General features: G+C 40.2%; 1 protein-coding gene across 1 annotated transcript in view; it reads right to left on the reverse strand.

The window, feature by feature from the left end:
- The window catches only part of LOC140236988 (uncharacterized), a 154,417-nt gene that overhangs the window by 18,853 nt on the left and 113,959 nt on the right, over positions 1-21,605 (reverse strand). The window contains exons 3-4 of the mRNA XM_072316967.1: positions 7,011-7,183; positions 5,223-5,332 (exon numbers count right to left, since the gene is read on the reverse strand). Coding sequence (XP_072173068.1) covers positions 5,223-5,332; positions 7,011-7,183 — 283 coding nt within the window. The remainder of the gene's footprint in view (positions 1-5,222; positions 5,333-7,010; positions 7,184-21,605) is intronic.

Genomic DNA, 21,605 nt, shown 5'->3' on the forward strand with positions numbered 1-21,605 from the left:
ATCACAAACAATCACCATGTTTGGGACTTTTCCCCCTCCCCCTCCTCCTCCTCATCATCTTCCACCTCCTCCCGGAAAACATGCATTCCCCGTCTCACGTGCAGACGGAGGAGATTCCGCAGCATCACCTCGCGAGATTGGCACGGCCGACACCCTCCCCCAAAAAAATGCAAGCTGACAACGTGCACTCTCCAACTCCCCGTACTTGCAAAAACCGTGACGCCATATTTCACATTAAAATGCCATTAGGACAACCCCAGACTTTCTCACTTGTCAATGCACTTTTTTCTTGATCTCTCTCTCCTCCTCTCCACCCCCCCCCCCCCTTCTCCATCTCTTTCTTCCACATTCCTGGTTTTATAAAGTGTCATTTTCTCTCGTCTCCCCCTCCTCTATCCTCCTCCTTCCTTTCACTCAGTTTCTTTGATTCAAGTCTCCTGTAAGGGGGCAGAGTTATCTCTCCTCAGCCATTCCGACACACGTCAGCCAGTGCTTGAGGGAATCTCCAAGTGGATTATATTGCAATAACGGTACACAATGGGCCAGACAGGCTGTAGTCTACCTCACCTAGACTCAGCGATACAAATCCACACTACATCCTATATCCTTATTTGTTGGTTTGTTTTTTCTTTATACCCCTCTACACAAACTACTAAACTAAATGAGAGAGAATACATTCTCAATTACATTGTGTACTAAAACAAAAGAGTGACCTTAATTCCCTTTTATGGACAGAGATAAGAAATACTTCACTATATGAAATACTGCTAAAACTATTTTATATCACACAGGTAAAAAAAAATGACACTCAACTTTTAAAATCAGTCATGATACACCTATTATAAAAAATGAAAATGTTAAATTCTAAAAACATTGATCTTCCAGCTGCTTTATGTAATTGACTACTCATACTGATGTTCACTAGTTAGGTATATACAGCTGTTTCAATCTTAAGACAAAAGTCAGATTTATAACTAATTCTCATAGATTTTCACTTCTAAAGAGCTAGCTGATATAAGCCTGGAATTTGAGAATTAGCTGCATAGATCTAATATGTAGGACCCATTCAATGACAACCATGACAAAACCAGCAGCTATTTTACCATACACACTTTTTTAATATAAGGCATGAAAATGCTTCAGACAAACATAGCTGCAGTGTGCAATTTTGAATTCCATGGCAAGATACAATCAGTTGTAGATATCCCTGGCTGTTGAAAGTGATACCATTGGTACGTAATTTGCAAAACAGCATACAGTAAGCAGAAGTCATTGTGAGATCCTCTCATACCACACAGGGTCCACACATAATCTTTGGAAGTTATCTGTATGCAAAAGAGGTTGTAAGTTGTCCGGGCAACCACTTGCCCCCACCCCAACCCAAGGCACCTAAGGTCCTATCAAAGCAAGGTATCACAAGAAAAACAAAATCAAGACAGAGACAGACAGACTGACAGACAGACAAACAGACAGACAGACAGACTGACAAGTACAGAGAGAGAGGGAGAGAGAGGGAAGAGGTACCCTGGGCAACAAAATGTGACTACCTTATGCTACCAAGATTGTAGGCCTAATCATTAGGCCCATTTCATATCAAATATCACAACATTTCAGCTTTCCGCTCACACTGCGAAACCCCCCCCCCCCAAAAAAAAAGCCTTTCAAGTGCTTTCAAGTGCTTGTCTGCATATTTGTATTAATGCCAGTGCATGTCTGTCGAATGAATGTAGGAGTGCATAAGTATTTTGTCTCAGTAATTCTATAAGCTAGAATAGAATTGACATTTGCAAAGGCTGGAGTCTCGACTTATTCCTAACAGATCAAATTATGAAAGTACATTATTGGAGCAATAGTGCAACCTCCTTTTCTGAGTAATCTGTACAGATGTACAAAAGCAAAAAACAAAGACAAAAACCCCAAAACAACAGCAACAACAAACATAAAGAGATCCCTCTTGAATACCAAATCTTACAAATTGTCCTACTTGAAAAGACAGCATGTCTTCCACATTATGTCTGATCTTTTAATCTTGAATCAGTTTGCAATAGTACATGCAAAGACCATCTACACATCATGCAAAGTTCGACAGAAAGAATGGCCTGCACTTTATAACAGACTGCAAAAATTGGGGCAGGGGGGCGGGAATGTCGTTATATCAAATATCATAGCATTTCATTTCATTAGTGGATCTAGTTCACAAAACCTCCTCAGCAATGCAAGGGATCAGTGGAATCTGCCTGGACACATATAAATTCATTATGAACCAGCGGAGAAATTTGTTACATTCTACCTCACAAGCTTCATCTTTCCACCTTGACGACAGCGTAAGCCTGCGTGCTGTTTGACCTAATTTTTCCCCAGACATGCAGTATATCGCACACGCTGGTCTGGGAGGCAGTACATAAAAAGAACAACAACAACAACAACAACAAATGTACGCTTCCATCCTTTAATGGCTGGATGCAGAACTCCACAATGAAATACCAATCAATATCAATATGTGGTATTAAATGGTATCCCTTGAAACCTCATTACATGCCTAGCTGCCTTCTTGGCAGCACTATACCCCTTAATATCTCCCCAACTTTCCCCTCACAGAAACAAACACCAGAAATCAATTTTGAGTTCAATGACATATTGCTAAACTGCAGTGTCACTTTGTACATGTCAATTCTACACGTGGTGTTTACTGTCCTCACAGTGAGAAATGTGTTCCTTGAAGGGGGGGGGGGGGGTTGGAGGGTATGAAAGTGGACTAAATTAGAAAGAGAGAGAAGATGGATGGATAGATAAATAGATGGATGGCGTGATGAGGGGAGTGAGAGCTGGACCTGGATGAATAGTGACCTTAAAGGGATTGTACAGTTATGGTTGAGACCTACTTTCAGGTTTCTAACATTTTTTGGTGAGATAATGAGAAACCTCTTATAAAATGTGAAAAAGCATGTAATTCTATGAGGAATTCAACGTTTATTTGATGAAAATTGGTTTTGAAATGGCTGATATATCAAAAAAGAGCGATTCTAATAAAGTGCGGGACCCACACTTTATTACGATCGCTTTTTTTTACTTTGTTTTTTGATGTTTTAGTCATTCCAAACCCGATTTTCGTCAAATAAACTTTGAATTCCTCTTAAAATGGTATGTTCTGTACTATATCATAAGTGTTTTCTTGGTATCTCGCAAAAAGTTAAAAACCCAATTCTCATCTCCACCAAAACTGTACTATCCCTTTAACACAAATCTTCAGTTTGTCAATAGCCTACATACAGACGAACACAGAATCAGACTGTACGTCCTTCTTGGAATATCCTTTAGATGTTAGGCTTTTGGAAAGAATGCATGGTTACATCAACTTTGTAAAGGGGAGAACGGAGGGGAGGGCAGGTAAGGAGAGGAACTGGCGGATGAAAAGAGAGGGAGGGTGAAGGTGGCGGATGTTCACATGTAGGACCTTTCGATGTACAGTATATGACAAATCTACATCATTTTGATTTCCTGGTTGCTCTGTAAAAATATCTTACTATATGTCTTGTTGACATCTTTTGAAACCTCATCCTTTAGAAATTGTATTCTCAAGCCTGCAGGTTCTCCAAACATATTGTATCGTAAACAACAACAGCGATGGACAAAACTCCAAACTGTATCAACCTAGGTGCTAAAGGAGTACCATTTTGTTTTGGAAAATCCGACCTTGATACCAGCTCCTCTAACGACTATTCTCAGGCAAAAATCTTCAGTGTGAACAGAAATTGATACTGTAATTAACCCAGAAAGCCTGCCATCATTCAGTCGCCCCATATCTGCTGACGGGATGTTCCCTTTTTTTTTCAGCCCTTTTGTTCCATTCACTAAGATGGACACACTGGAGCATTTTCAACTAAGCTGCACACGTTGCTTCATCCTGACATGTGCGATAAATACATCTAATCTTTATCCCCATTATTCTCATTTACTCCTACCAGCAGTCATTCAGAAAAGAACAGCAACTTTAGATGGACAGCATAAGATACAAAAAATGCAGAATGCATTTACCCTTGACCAGTAGGGGGGAAATGTATACACACATGATACATAAACAGCCAATATGAAATGAAACTAGATCAACAGAGCCGGTGTGACCTAGATTCTTCAGGTCTCTTCTTATTGAAGAGCAAAGATTGAATAATATGGTCAATTCAAAGGACAGATATGGAACTATTTTGTCAGCCCTCCCATTCTAACTTCTTTCTCTGTCATCACACTTTTAATATTTGTGATGCCCACTAAAAGTTTAATACATATGTGCAGGACGGCACACTAACCCATTTTTTTTTTTTTTTTTACTGGTCCAACCTGTCTGTTGGACCAGTAGGTACCCAGTTTTTCCATCTTTATACTGGTCTATTCCTGAAAAAGTTCCTGGTCCTACAATATTTTTTACTGGCCAGGGACTGTAGGACCAGTGCCAGTGTGCAGTCTTGAGATATGGTATATTTTGCGATGCTTTTTTTCCTAATTTTGTGTGTTTTCACAATTCAACTGATGATCACATCAATATAACAGTTTGCAAAATACATTACATTTTGTTTTTACAAATGTCATGTACATTAGCTCTGAAAAAGGAAATTTTCTTTAAATTTTTCTCTAAAAAGGGAACATCCTCATTTTTTATTCCTTCACTGTGTGTCTCCTGACATAAAATCTAAATCACAATATGCAGATCTGATCTGATTTGATTTGATTTGATTCGGTTTGATTTGATTCACAAGTTCCTACTAATCATAACAGAATTTATTTACAAATGAAATGTTATTGAAGATTTATACAAAACATGATAGCAATAGGTCCTAAATGTTATAACAGTTCTTCCTAAGTGGCTAAAAAATAAAGTGATTCAGAAGGCTGAAGTTTTTGCATCTCTTCTAGGAGACACTAAATATTCTCAGCTACCCATGGCAACTTGTTTCTACTCTTTCCACATCGGCCCGCATCTACTCATGTTGCCCAACAAACAAGTGGAAGAAAAAATGATAGCAACAATTCAAGAATGTAGAGAAGTATCAAAACATTGCACTAGATTATTTTCTGCATGGGTAGATTTTCTCTCTGTGACTTCTTAGCTACACTGTAATCCACAGCATATGCTCCTGTGTTGTACTTGTAGCAGAGAGGTACTACCTGTACAAAAATCAAATGCCCAACAGGGACCCATGAGGCCTTTCAGACGAGAGTGGGCTCACCATGCTGGGCCACAATGGATGGCAAGAAATCCCTATTTTGGGACAATTTCCTGCCCCCGAGGACAGTTCCACCTGCATCTTGTGCGATGTGCCGAGATGCTTACTCAAATCTAAGGCAAAAGGGAAGGGGAGGGGAGGAGAGATGGAGGAGCTAAGAAAAAAAAAAAAAGGTGATAGATGATATTGTAGAACAACCCAACTCATTTGGTACTTCATATAAAATCTAAGTGTCATTCAGTCACACATTTTCGTCAAGTTCTACTTTCTGTCCAAATAGTCTTGAAGAAACAAGGTATTACTACACACAGTCACACACACACACACATGCACACACACACACACACACACACACAAGAAAAAATGTCAGTGGACTAATTCCACCCATTTCTTGATCACATCCCCAAGCTCTTGCCAATCCGTGCAGTCAGAAATGTAGTATTTTACAGGCACAACTTCTGCTATTACCATATGTCTCAGCCCCATCCCCCCTCCAGTTTGAAAGAGAACAAGGAAAAGTAGAAATTACGTGGTGCGTAATATATGTCCCCGCCGGAAGTAGCATTTTGTAGCCAATGTACAATACAGGTCAAAAATCAAGGTCAAAGGTCAAAGAAGTCAAAGGTCAAAATTCTGTGTAGAAGTTTTGAAGCCCTCACCTAGTGCCATCACATAAAGCAAACGGAATCAAAATCGGGTTAGAAATGGCGAAGGAGTAGCATTTTGTAGCAAAATGTACAATACAGGTCAAAAATCAAGGTCAAAGGTCAAAGAAGTCAAAGGTCAATATTCTGTGTAGAAGTTTTGAAGCCCTCACCTAGTGCCATCACATAAAGCAAACGGAATTGAAATCGGGTTAGAAATGGCGAAGGAGTAGCATTTTGTAGCAAAATGCACAATACAGGTCAAAAAATCAAGGTCAAAGGTCAAAGAAGTCAAAGGTCAAAATTCTGTGTAGAAGTTTTGAAGCCCTCACCTAGTGCCATGACATAAAGCAAACAGAATCGAAATCGGGCTAGAAATGGCGAAGGAGTAGCATTTTGTACCAAAATGTACAATACAGGTCAAAGGTCAAGGTCAAAACTGAAATTCTGTGTAGAGGTTTCAAAGCTCCCATGTAGTGCTATCATATAAAGCAAACAGAATCAAAATTGGCTCATAAATGACCGAGAAGTAGCAAATTGAACATTTTGATCACACACGGACGCACGGACGGACACACAAACGGACACACACACGGACACACACACGTACGGAGCCCGTTTCATAGTCCCCTGCTCGAACTCGTTCGGCGGGGACAAAAAAAAAGATGTGTGATTAATGCAATGGTAGATATGTACTCAAGGACCCATAATTTAGCAATTGAACAGCTAAAAAATTTATTTCATGTGAATGGAATCTGACTCACACCACTTCATATATGACTCACATTTGCTTTTGCTGCTCTGATGGAAAAATTAACACATTCTGGATCACTACTTTAACTTGCCATTAGCAGGCATAATCCGATGATGCAAGATCATCTGATGACGATCACACACGACATGTTTGACACTGCCTGATAGTTGGCCAATACAAGTTAGATTCATCAGACTGTGATCCAATACATTTCAGTTGGTGTCCGGAAGCAACAAACTTTGCTTCCAACGAGTGCCGGATGAGAAAAAATCTCTGTGGAATGGGGGTATTACTTTAAACTGGTCTGAGAATTCAACTTCAAACTGGTCCGGGAATTTCCCTTTAAACTGGTCTGGGAATTCCCCTTTAAAAGTGCTGACCCACATCACTCACCTCTCTGGGAGAACTTCTTCATTCGGAGGTAACTAGTGGTGAGACGGATGATGGAGCCCTTGTCAAGTCGCCTGGTCACCTCCTCTGGATAGGGCAGGAGTTTGGACAGGGCCGATATCTCCTCCGTCTCCTTGTCCCGGCGCATCTTGGCCGCGTGACGAGAGCGCTCCGCCCTGCACGAGGGTGAATCAAATCAATTCAATTCAAATTCAAATCTTTACTCCAGCATCACACTTATTCTTTCAAATACAATAATTAACAAAGTCAATGTGATACAAAACTTATAAATATAGACTTGTATGTTTATATATTTTGGAGAATATATTATTTATACATTTTTCATGGACATATAGCCCAACATTTCACTTAGTCAGAGCACAGACAAATCTATTTCAAGAGAAAATGTCTGATTACACATAATGATGTTTACTGAAAACAGTAGACAGTAATTGCTTAGTATAGAGGCAAACAAATCTATTTTTAAAAGATATTACTTCCTTGATGCTATTTAAAACTCATCCCTTTCCATTTCAACAAACAAGAGACAAGATGTACACAAAAAATCACACAATTGCACAAAAAACACTCAAGCTTAATACAACTTTCACTTCTACTCATAATCATATATCACTATATTTTCCTTACAATTATAAGAGACTGAACTTTTAGTGACATCAAACCTATGCATGTCAAGCATGAGGTAATGATTCTTTTTCAAAATCTGGTTTCGAAAGCCTTATGATGTAGAAAAAGGGAATCCATGATCTGTACTTTTTAACATCCCTGCTTTCAAAACAAACATTTAGGGCATCCACATTTGAACTTAAATCATGATCGCAAATGTCCACTCAAAAGCATACAAAAAAATCAAGACACCAACAAAACAGGGTAACCATGAAGATAATGAGTGCGAAATCTGTTTATAAGGCAAACAATTACGGAGTGGAAATCAATTTTGGAATGAAACGGCCCATTAAGTCGTCTGGTCGAACCTCTTGCCGCATTGCCGCATTCTCTGTGCGACACAATGACGGCTGAGAGAGTTATGAGCGTCTGCACAAAGTGCGCACAAAGAGCAACAGGGGAATGAAAACAACTTGTCACAGCACAGGATTAGATTCATCTTTCACCACCATTTTTTGTATATATATCTTTCTCTTCTTTTTTCTTATATTTCCAGTCGCAAAGAAAACACTTTGCCTTCTCTCTCATACCAACACATCGGCCCGTTCTCTATTGCTCGTGTGTGATAAGAAGGGCTCTCACACAGGTGAAGCGCAATAATGCCTCGCCGTCACACCTCGGTTACACCGACACAATGGCCGACCTTTCCAATTACAGAACTCTTTCTTTCGGGCTTGCCCCCAGAAGTTCCCTTTATCTCTGCGCAGGCCAACTATACATACTGCATCAATACCTCCAACGTCCATACAATGCCCGAAATTCTGCAGAATCGGCTGCATGGCGTGACAGGATTAAAAATTTGGTTTTTTGATTCCATTTTGAAATGGCCCTCCTGAAAAGATTCCATAAAAATAGATAAATAAAAATCCCACAAGGAAATGAATGGGGTTAGAGTACCTATAGAGTTAGTGCACGTGCACAAAGGAGAAGCACGTCACTATACAACTTCAAAGGCATTGCCGTAACAACCAGCTAAGGCAAAAAAATCTTGTTACACTTAGCGTTGAAAGAAACAAAAAAAATCTAAGGAAAATGTACCTCAGGACCTGCCTACCCCTCTGGATAATAGAGTATATGATTGCCTCAAAAGTGTGTAAACATGCACATAAGTAGCAGCATCACTCACTCTGAATGTAAAGAAAAACAACCTTACACAGATGAACAAATCCCGACTGCACTTAATTTTCTCAGCCAACATTCATTTCCACCAGCACGCCTGCCGTGGAAAGTTGTGCATAGGCGCATGTACCAATAATCTGACATTGGGAAATGAGCAACGCTTTCTATTGTTAAACGTCCAGGAGTTACAAAATGAAAACATAAGCGGCTGGAAATAGGAAGCCACCTACTGTTTGTGATCAGATAGTGCTATCGCTAAACAAGCAGCCACAACAAAATCCCCGGCGCAATCTCGTACCATTCCTCATAGCAGCATCAGGACACAGGGCAGCGCAGCCCCCATAACGACGCAAAAAAAGTGCTTTACCCCATTTGCAAGTGGTCGCCATGGCGACTGCGAGAAGTGTGATTGGCAGGGAGACAAAAAGTGATGGCGTAAATTACTCTGGGGTGGCAGCGGACTGCGGGTGATAAATTGGATAAAAGGGTCATATGAATTACGGGAACATTTTCAGCGCTGGAGGATGGAGAAAATTACCCCGCTCTCCCACCCCTTAAGCAGGCTAAAATCTCGGGGAACTCGCGCACGCCACATGGCATCAACAACAGCCATATCAGGGGGGCAAAAACAAAGCGGGCCCTGTGCAAATTGTGCCAGGTGGATATACCTTGGGTCCATTACGCACGGCTACAGGTGCTTGTGCTTTGCTCTTTATTTTCTGCCCCATCAAAACTGCCAGACATGATTCAATTAAGCCCTCAATCCTGCAATACTCCGCATAAGAAAATCCTGGAAACAAGCGCCCATAAACCCTGACTCCAGAAACATCCCCGAACAACACTACTCTCCGCAAAAATGAGTAAACAGGTGTACCTTTTGTTTTTTCTTACCTTTTAAACACACACACCTGCAGACCCCCTGCACAACTTTTGGGCCTGTTTTGCTCCAGCAAGGGAATTGTAATAGAACTAAACAAACAAGTTTTAAAATCCATAACTATAGGTGTATGGACTTTGACAGTGAAATACTGCAGTATTTCATAATGCATAATACAATGGGAAATACTGTGATATTTTGTGTGATAATTCAAACCTCATACAACAAATGAATGGGAAATCTGTGTGAGAATTGTGCAGAGAAATACCACCAATTGTACAGTGATGTATTTCTCGCGTGAACTCGACACATTTCGTGTCATTCGTGTCCCATTAGAGATATGCGCATGCGCAATGCTAACCACAAATACCACAGTATTTCATGAAAGAAAATGGTTTATGAATTACTGCGGTATCTATTCCCATGGTATTCCACAAATGAGAATAGTGCAGAGAAATTCCTATGGAATTTAATACCACAGTAATTCCACTGTGAATGCACCATAAATCTCCTCTCTTAAAGCTGAATATGTCAAGTAATGTAATGTTCATACATACACCATCTTAGAGCAAGACGTGATGAGAGAACAACTAAATACATGTTCAAGAGATGTCTGAATACAAGCAAGTCATGCACTTGTTCCTCTGAATATCAAGTCGTCAATGCCGGAATACGATTACCCACTCAGGAACACTCAGTACTTATGTAGTTGGAACATTAATCGGCTGAAACCAAAACTCTTCACTTGCCCTAAACCATCCAGCAAAGTGTGGAGACTTCAAAGTGAACTAGACCCAGCAGCTCAAAAACAATGCTTTATAAACCAAAAATTTCACTGACATGAAGCAATCTACCCTATTTTTCAGGGAACCAAACACACTGTCTTTATTTCTATCAGTAATGTTTACACACCAAAGTCACAGAATTTCTTGCAAGAATCCAAAATCTGTGTGTTTTTTTATGTCCATCTCCTCTTATATCCACAGCAAAGTCTGAAATCTGAGACACTGCGACACACTCTATGTAAAGTGCGAATGAGTTTGTGGCCGTCCCGCGACATAATGGTTGCAATATTGCGTACGGAGCATCAGAGCATCTGGCATAAAAAGACTGGATGCCTTCATCACTCCCCCGTTACCGGGCATCACCATAACGACTGCATCGATTTGGAAATGCAATCGCCAATTTGCTGGCAATTTCATTTGTCATTTTGTTACAATTTTTACCCGCACTTCCATCGTCACAAAATTTGATGAGTGTGTGCTTTGTTGCGCATATGACCAAAATCAAACATTATGTTTTCCTTTCTTATTTTGTTCCATGTGTGTGCATGTGTGTGTTTTTCCCTGCTCAACAGATTGCATCTCGATGCAAAAATGAATCTCTTTCAGCAAATGCAAGATTATACAGGCATTAAGAATTTATCAATGACAGGTGGAGGTAACCACAAACAATATCACTGTAACTGAATATGCAGGACCAAGAAGAAATACACCAAAGAAGCTTTGAGCATAAATGTTTCAAATATTAACAGCCATTTGAAAGTTAATTTATAATCTTCCACAACCAACTACAGATCCCCACGTAAGACAAGGAAGATTCAAAAGTTGCAACAACTTGCACACACATATTTCGTCTTCTGTTTTTCATAAAGAGCAGTATGTGATGCCAGTTCAAATCCAAGGTTAGTTCCTTCTTTGCCACTCAAGTTTTCTTGATAGTACAAAATCGAGCATACAATCTTATTCACAGAGAGTAAAGCAAAAAAAGAAACCAAAAAATCACTGGGACTACAATCTCTCCAATAAAGTAACACAAAAATACCAATCATTCTTATAACTTGAGCACAGAAATTTCTGAACTTCAGGAAAGCTGCGCAATGTTTAAAAATTGTTGATAACTATAAATTTCATTACAAATGCTGATAGTCAGGCATGCTATATGGTATTAAGTGAAAGTGTTACATCAATTTCCACGAAAGCTCTGCAAAGTTGCAAACATGTTTGACAACTTTTATTTTAACTGCTGATCTTTCAGTAAACCTTGCAACAAAAGCTGATGATGGCACTGCCTGTAATGGACTAGCTAGTCCTTTATCTCCCAAGTGTGGCTTTAACACAGATAAGGAGTGATCCAATATAGCACAGGAGTTAGTGAGACACTATTCACCGCAAGGTCGCATCATAAATGTTAACTGCAAAACTCTTCTCGGAAGTGATAACACACATTTAACTCCACTAGAATGTGGAGAAGAAAAATACTTCTTCTTCGTAGTGAGAGCTAAGTATCAAGGACAAGTTGCACAGGTTTTAGTAAAGTCCTTTCATTCCACAATCCCTCCTCATTTTATCTCCACTGGCTTGGCCAGTAGATCAGCATGACATAAATACCATCTATGTAAACAAATATACACAACAGACATTCCTGTCCTATTTTAAAATACTAGCAGTAGTGCAAAGGGCATTCTCAAATTACTGATTTGAAAGCTCAGAAATTATACGGCAGTCCGTCTGATGGCACTCCTTTTTTAAGTTAACAATAAAGACTTTTAAAAAGAGGGCAGTGAATTCACGTCTGCTTTGACACGTTATAAACTCGCTCGCCAAACGTTGCTTCTGAACAGCAGTTCAAATTCATGCATGTATAAGGCAGCATCTTCACCTTGACATCAGCCGTCTTTGGTTATGGAGCAAAGTGGAAGGTGTCAAAGGCAACCAAAACAAGATGAGTAAGAAATTTTCATCTCTCTCTGGCTGTTGGGGGGGGGGGGGGGGTGGGGTGGGTGGCTTGATCTTGATTTGACCATGCTTTTTTTTTTTTTTTTTTTTGAGGGGGTGCCATTTCCATAGATCCTGATCAGAGTGGAAAACAGGCCATCAAGGGCCCCAATGTCTCGCATTACACACACATAAAATAACAAAAAACCGAGAGACTTCCACTCTTCCAAATTTTTATGGGTGGCACTCATCAGTTGTAATGGAGTCCAAGTGGTAGGATTTCTCTTCCACCTCTTATCAGCAGGTTACTAGTCTCCATAGAGGGCAAACTGGTAAGGCCCACCTTGCGAAAGGTAACTGCCAAAGTGCGCGAGAAAGCATGCACTTTCCAGCTTCAATTAATTTGTGATATCCACCCAGAAGATCTCCTTCTCGGATGAACGTCGGTCCCATAAGATGGACCTACAAGAAATGGGTATGTCCAATTTCAGCAGGACTGACTACCACTCATCTTACAAAGATATTGACATGGTGGACTGCATCTCAGAAGAGCTAAAGGTTCTTCCTGTCTCAGTGCAAAGCATTCAACGAAGATCAGGAAAACACACTTTGCAGCACACAGATACTTCAGCTTTTACAGTAACCAAACTCTACTCTGTGTATAGTCATTAAACAGAGAAAATCAATATATTCAACACCTTTCTATATGTCAATTTAGAAGTTTCAACTTCCAAGTTGGAGAGGAAAGTGGGGTGGGGAGGGAGAAGTGCAGTGTGTCAAGAACCATACTCTGTGAAAGATAAGATTTTGTCACATAGAATAATCTCAATGATTATCAAACAGCTCCATCTGATTCTCACATAAAATGAAAGGGCACACAATCTAACTTCTATGCATGTTGATTTTAGACTTTGCTTACTTTGTATAACTTTGGACAATTAACTTGACCATCTGTGGGCAAGCGATGGAGTCCGTAACTTCTTCACACACACTCTTTGGAATGCACGCACATTTGAAAACAGTGTCATCGATTTTCTTTGCATTTGCCTGATACTACACATGACAGCTATCTTTTATCATAACGTAAAGTTGACATACACCGTGTATGATAAAACTTGACTGGATGAACTGCATTTTTCTAGTAGATCCAGTAATACAGGTAAAGGTATAACAAAACAAAAATAGTCATGCATTATTTAATCTTGGCAAAATATCAATGGAGATCCCTCTCAGATGGCAAATTGTTTAGAAATATGTATGGGTGACACATAATTAAATTAAGTAAACTTCTGAAATTTATCACAAGTAAACAAATACTGCTTAATATCTGTGTGTTTGTGTGTGTGTCTCTGTTACGAATGCTATTTATAGGCTACAATGGCCTTCTACAAAAGCCCAAAGACTATGAATTCAGTCACTGTAGTCATACCATGATCCTACCATGATCTTTGCTAGCTGTGTCCTTGAAATCTCAGTTAACAGCAAACTTTACCTCTTCATTTTCCCTGAAATGACAATTATGCATCCAAGAAAAGAATCACAGTGGTGTAGTGATATTCCTGCTTTTCCTCGCTACGCAGTCCTTCTGTGGGCCATACACAAGGTAACCTGCACCGGATGGTCAGCACAAGCATGGAGTTAGTGCACTAGTCCTGTATCATTCACGCCACAGCGCTGGACATTGGACAAGCCAGACCACTGGACATGCTACTCAGGTTCTCCTTGGGAACAGCTCTACTATCTCTCTTTCTCTCCCCAAAGATAAAGTTACACATAACAATCACACATGAGAAAGATGGCAGCATGAAGTAGGAAGCTTGAAGTTCAGAATCGTTCCTGCCATCCGTCCAGGAGAAGTCGACGACAGTATCAGCCCCTCCGCCATGTAAACAAGTGACCATACCTCCCTTGCATCATTCCCCAGTTCGTCCCTCCTCCAATCAATGCACTTTTTTTTTTTAACAGCCAGAGCATTCTAAGCACAAGACAAAGGGGCGACTGTGTGGAAACACGGAGGGGAGTCATAAAAAGTAGAAAATATCATCAACACCACCCCCCCCCCCCCCCATTCTACAACCTAGTCAACATGATTACATGCAGACCAGGTTCTCACGTGTGTGTATCAGACCTGATGCTTACCACAGAGACAGAGCTGCAAAACCTACCACGACATTCATTATTCTAATGAGCTGACCCATGCCCACTCTTGACCAATCAGATGCAGAGAGAGGTAAGCCCCCTCTGCCCCCTCCCCCCCCCCCCCCCCCCCCTCTATGACATAGATGTTTTTCGAGGAACATGAGTTAATGTAATCTGTGGAGCATGGCTCTAACGCTGTGCTGGAGGCTCAAAGTAGATCAAGGTCCTTGACGTAAGCCTGTAGGGAAGAGACGTATAGAGAAGACAATGTGTGCCAGACACTATGTGTTTGTCCAGAATGCATTCGCTGGTCATTGGCTTGACCAGAAGTAGATCAGCCAGTGACTTCAGCTCTTTGCATGTTGCTGGCGCTATGAGCTAAGAAAAAAGAAAGAAAGAAAAAAGCACAACATGGGTGTGACAGATTTCTTGGACACTGTTTTCAGGTTAGACAAGTTTGGAGGGCTTCCCTGGCTGCAGGGTGTAGTGTTTATCATGATTTATGAAACACTATTTTTGCACATATCAAAAGATATTCAAAAAAACACAGCAGCAAAAAAGGGTCCAACATATATTAGCATTCAATGAAAAATTTGTTTTCTTCTACATTTTCATTCTATCTTTTCTTGCACAATCTATGACCACAAATTTCCCTCTGTGTATCATGTTTACTCAGTCATCTTACTTCTTTGTTGTAAAAATAGTCGCCCTCACTTGGAAAGCTTTATAAAAGCATGGCCTGTCAAGTATAAGTCTCTACTTCGTATCACATTTTCAATTCAAATCGTCCCACTCTTTTATCACGAGAAACCAAATTCATCTGTATGTATTCCTCACAGATTCTTTTTCTTTTTTTTATGAGTAAACCATCTTCCCTGCTGTGTAACAAAAAAGTTGCAATAATGTATTTGAAATGTCCATCTTCACAGGACAGTATTGAAGTCGACGACCCTTCTTCCAATCGGGGTGACCAATCACCGAGAAGGGAGTGAAATTCTCATGTGTTAAATGTTGACCATGATGCTATCATTGTGATACATCTAGTTGATAAGCCGCCACTTCAAAATCACAATAAGCCCATATCTCTAACATCTCAACAAACCCCCATGTTATTTTTTTTTTTGCTCTTTCTATTTTTCTTTATTATGAAACGGACACCAGTCATTCATCCACAGCAAAATTGTTACTCACAATGCCACATCAGCTGCAAATGTGTATCAAAAAATATTTGACATGTTGGTAATCATTCACAGCTGTTTCCTTCATAACTTAATGGCATATTCATGTGTCTATATCCCTGTAAGTAGGTAAACATTTTTCCTGTGTGACCCAGCTCCAGTCCATTGAAGGGTCAAAGGTCAGCTTCCTTTAGAGCCCATGCAGACTTCTTTGGGGTGGGGGGGGGGGTAAAAAAGGGGACAAAAATATGATACGAACAGAAACAAAGCTTTTCAAGCTCTTCAAAATTTCATGGCGTGAATATTTCTGGTTTTACAGTATTCTCCCAAGAGATGAACACATCTAAAAAGACTGCATCATCAAAATGATATGACTCTCTTATTTTAAGTTATACCATCTCTTAGTCCCACCTAGCTATCTCTCTCTCTCTCTCTCTCTCTCTCTCTCTCTCTCTCTCTCTCTCTGCATTTGTCTTTCTGCTTGTGTGGCCAATTGATTCCACCTGAAGAATAAATGGAGACAACTGACGCAATTCCTGGGAAAAGGCGATCATTGATTTGTGTCACAAATGCTGGCCTAAATCATTGTTACAAAGAGGAAAACAATGGCGGATGTCATTATTGATTTCCATGCATGCCTAGATCCAGGGAAGACACAGGTGTCTGTGTGTGTGTGTGTGTGTGTGTGGGGGGGGGGGGGTAGCCAACCTGCTACCCCTGAATGTTGCATGTCTCAATGCAGTAACTTTAAATATTTCCAATCTCAGTTATGTATCCAATATATCATTATAAATATGGGCTGCTTTTCAGTCACTTACATTTATAAACTATCCACTGCATTGGAGCTTTTTCAGCTGAGAGGTTCACTGTAAAGAAGGTGGTCAAAGTGATAGGCCTATCTCCTTCATCAAAGTTTTAAAGTATCATTACAGTCAATAGGGAATTTTCGCAAGCACGACGCGGCCGGGATTTTAGCGTGTCGTGTGCAAAATTTGCTTCTGCGCATGATCAAATCCGAGAAACGTCCCGTCCCGGGGAAATCGAGTACGGTATTTAGCCAAAATAGCGTTCGGTCCCGATGCTGGGAAGCCAGTGAGCCAGCTAGCCAGCCAGCCAATCAGCGATCTTGTCCCCACGCCTCCGTCCTGTACAGGAAAGCGAAACTGCTTAGATATGGGGACGGGAGTCTGAGTACGGGGACTGTCACAGCTGATTGCTTCCGCGTATTCTCGGTCTTGCCATCGTGTAGCAAAAACTCCCTATTAACGCAGCTGACTAGGCCAAATCTAAACCAAAGACAAAGTTCTCACTGAGACCTAGTTAACCCATGCATCCTTGGGAGAGAACTTTGCTGTGGATATTAATCTTCTTCACATCATCTAATTACCATCTCTGAATTTCCTTGCACCTTGCACATTTCAGACTGGAAAAAAGATTAGATTTGCACAAGTTCAAAAAGAATTTTTCCTTCTTCCCCCCACCACCCCCCCCCCCCCAAAAAAATGTCAATTTGAAAAAAACAAGACTCAGTCTGAAATATGTTATAAATTTAAGAATTAGTTTGATATGTAAAACATAAGCTTTTGAAAGTTCTGCTACTGAAACAAACAGAATATAAATGCACAAAAAACAATGGACAATTGTGTCATATTCTTCTTGGGTTTTTTTTTTTCCTTTTTTTTTTCCCCTCATGCATACAGCAATATGGAGCAAACCCACATGCAAAACCAGACAAAATAAGGTTCGTTATAGCAGAGATGCCAACCTTGTTAACCAACCTTGTTAACACAAATGCAGTATTCTGAGAGTTGAAAAGATGTATTTTGGGTGGAAAGCAGCTATATTATTCAAATTTCCTGCAATATTCATGTGTATCATACAATTTAAGAAAAAAGCATTTTTCCATCAAACCACTTATTAATACCTATTTTGCATTATACTTTATAATGACCTGTACTTCTTAAAAATTGCTGAAAAGTATCAAAAATGTATACTTTGTATCAAGTAAGTATTACCTTTTTTTTGATGGGATTAAAGTATAATGAACAGCTGGATTTTTGGCAAAACAACAACAACAACAACAGTACTAAATACTGGGAAAAATTAGCTGTTAGCATCTCTTTGTTTGGCTGAGAAGAGGTGAATGGCTCAGGTCTAATGGAGGAGTATGGGTTTGTTGATTTTGTCACTGAGCATGTGTTGACATGGCAACAATAAAGATGATACATCTGAGTCAGATTGACAAAAGTGGTATCCCAATTTTGGGGTTCTGTCTCAATATGTCCCCCCCCCCTTCTATTTTCTAGAGACCTGTATGAGCCTTTCAGTGTAATCATGGTATATGGGGGGGGGGGGTTGTTGTTAGGGTGGGGGATGGTTGGGATAGACAAGGGGGGAAGTTGAGTGGAAAATGGAAGGACCCTTGACCCTGACCTAGTTTAGGGTTTACTTGCAGAGGCAGGGGAGAGGAGTATTAGGGTATCAATCAATTGATGTATCATTTACGGAGGGATACCCAGCTTTTGGACTAATGAAAAAAAAAAAGAGGGGACTACTATTTTTAACAAATGGTTCGGGTGCTGGGTAGCTCTGCGGTCAGCCAAGGAAATGTGGAGTATTAGCATTTCACTAAAAAAAAAAAAAACAAAACAAAACAAAACAAAACAATTCTTCAAACCATGGTAAGCCTGGTAATTTCACATTGGACATTTTGCACACATGACCTGATGAATTTTGAACAACGTAACGGATTGAATGTAAATTACATTCAAGCATTTACAACATCATATTTCAATCCAATACTGTGCTTTGTTTGCAAATTAACCCAGATGGCTAGAAGCAAATTATTAATGAATAAAGATTATTGAATCTCCCTAATCCCTACTCTGTCACCATGGTATTCCAGTTGGTATGAGGCACTTTACTACACTTGAGTAGACTTTTTAATCTACACCTAGGTCAAGTTTGGATGGACTACTGAATGCTGGCGCAAAAGCTTAGTAAGTTAAGCTGTGTGCCTGGCCACACAGAGGGTTACATATCAATTCTGGATAAGATGATCTATTCAAATCTATACGAGTGGAGGACACCTTATTTTGTTGTCAGGTACAGTATATCAGTGCAAAAAAAAAAAAAAAGGAGACACATCCTACAGTGTATATCGTATCATACTGTATCAGTGTTGGCCTCATAGAAATATGAATGACATAACAAAGAATAGCAGCGATTTTGGAGCCACACATTAATCATAACTGCAGTCATAATCATTATCATAATCATAATCATCACAATCACAATCATTATCACAACCACAATCACAATCATTATCACAACCACAATCACAATCACAATCATAATCATAATTATAATTATACGAGGAAGAAGCAAAACAGAGCTGACAGTGCAAACAGGCAGGGAAAACCGATGACGAACAGCCACGAATTACATCATCGTCCACGTAACAAAACATGATCATTACTCCGCGCATAATACAAAATTCATGGAGGGCATGTATCACATCCTCCTCTCACTGGGATACTTTATTATGGGAGGAGGTGAGAGGTATTAATTTTACACAGCATTCTCAGGGACATGTGAACCAGAGGAAAGAGGGTGTATGGCAATGGCAGAGCGGGTGATGAATATGGAAGAATCAGGAAATGAACGACAACAACAACAAAGAAAATGGGAGAAGGGCCAATAACAGGATTGAAAGTTTGCCCTACAGATGAGGTGAAGGTTGCCTTGGTAACTGAGGAGAGGAAGAGCCCCCCAAAAAAGTGATAATGACATTGTTGCTATGACCTGATATGAGCACCGAGATTAAAGGCATCATTTACCATTTGCAGTCCAAACAAAAACCCAGCTTTAGTGCTTCAAAATAGTCCTAAAATGTAAGGGATAAAATGTAAGAGATAACCAATGCAAAAATTTGAATCAGTATGGTTAATGTAAGAATTGTTAGATATACAAAATGTAAACAATAGCTATCATAAAAATGTTTCTAGACTAAACCGTCTACAGTTATGGTTTAGTGAGAAAAATAGTGATATCTAATTATATTTTAGGCTTCATTGCAAAATTTTAATACGGTAGAATGTTTTGTGATACAACTAACCAACATATGTGCATCAAATGTGATAACTTGACATTTTTAAATCACTGCTCCCAATGGTAAGCCATACCTTTAAGGTCAAAGGAAAGAGGTGGAAGACGACGAAGATAGACAGGAAGGGAGAATGGATGAGGGAGATGGAGAATGCAAAAAATGGAAAGGAGACTGAAACGCTTTGTCAGAACACCTTTATGGTTACAAGTGGTACTCGATGTAATTTATAAGATTATTCCATGAGACTTGATAAATTAATGAATCAAAAGTCAGCAAGAGAATTAGAATATACATAATTAGGTTGATTAATGATGAAACAACCCAACACTGCAAATGAAAGAACTATCTTTAATACATTGTAGTGATCCTTTCTCTCTCCTTCTCTCTCTTGTTTTACCTCTCTCTCTCCCTCTCTCTCTCTCTATTCCAACATCAATTTTCATTTAATTTCTGCACAACCTTTCACTCAGAACTTGTTTTCATGAGCACTTTTCCAGACTTCTCATGGCCAGGGGTTAAAAAAAAAGTAAAAGAGTAAAAAAAAAAAATTAACTGACCAGATAACTCTTCAGCCACAAGCCTGCCAAGCGACTGGACTGGGACGATGCGATGATGCGGGAGGGAGGCATGTCGGGGGTTCTGTCTGATTCTGGCCGCTTTATTTCATGCGGAATTACCCCAATAACTGTCTGATCTCGTCATAATGACATCCCCACACCTCTTCTGGCCCTATTAAATAAAGCAGTTGGGCATGTGTATTTGCACAGATCATTGCAGATATAATAAGGTTTGCGATCATGCTCTCTCCCCATCTCTCCCCCTTCTCTTCTCCCTCCGCCTCCACCCCCATCTATCTATCTACTCACTCTCTCTCTCTCTCCCTGTATATGCTTGGTTGTCTCCATATGTTTCTCTTTCTCTCTCTCTCTCTCCCTCTCTCTCTCTCTGATTCTTCTCTCTTTTGCGGCCTTTTTCAAAATGTGCATTTTTTTTGTTTTTTTTATTTTTTCGCCGAGGCATCACCACCAGCGTGCATTCTGGCATCACGGTTTCCATCGGGATCCTGTCGTATTACTCGGCCCAATTTGAGAATGTGCGGCAGGAAGATATTAATTAATCCCCACAGAAATTGCTAATCACTCCTCCAGATGATTTGCAACCCCCTCTCACTCCCCCTACAGCTCACCCCTCTCCCCCCCCCCTTCTCCGTATCTCTATTTCCCTTGCGCACCGAGGATCGGCGATTCTCGCAGGAAATTAAGACATTATGAATCTTGTCCATTGTGCTCCGATACCGTACGGGCATGATCGGCGGAGGCTGCACTTTTCTAAAACGAGCCAGCCGGGGAAAATCTACGCCACGCGCGGAGCCCCTCTGCAGCTGCCTGTTAATTATTTCATGCAGATATCCTCTAAAGACAGTAGCACTCAAACATATACCAATGCCACAGTGCAAGCCTCGGAGTGAAAACAGGCTAATAGTTATACATAGAGATGACTCACCACATCAGCCCAGCAAAAATATGTCCATTCACGGTCAAAGTGTCGTACTTCGCTGGAAAGTCTATAATGGTACTCTCTTCAGGTTAACCGGGAGGACACCTTTTGAACTTGACTCTGATCTTGCATCTATTCCCCCCCCCCCCCATTTCTAGTCTCGAAGAATGTTTAGAACTAAGTTTGATTCGAGATCTTCACACGAAGAGAGCAGTAGAGGTGAGAATGTTGATGCTGCGGTGAGGGTGACACCAGGATATTTTGGTAAAATGAAAA

The sequence above is a fragment of the Diadema setosum genome, chromosome 1 (genome assembly GCF_964275005.1).
Source record: "Diadema setosum chromosome 1, eeDiaSeto1, whole genome shotgun sequence".
NCBI lineage: Eukaryota > Metazoa > Echinodermata > Echinoidea > Diadematoida > Diadematidae > Diadema > Diadema setosum.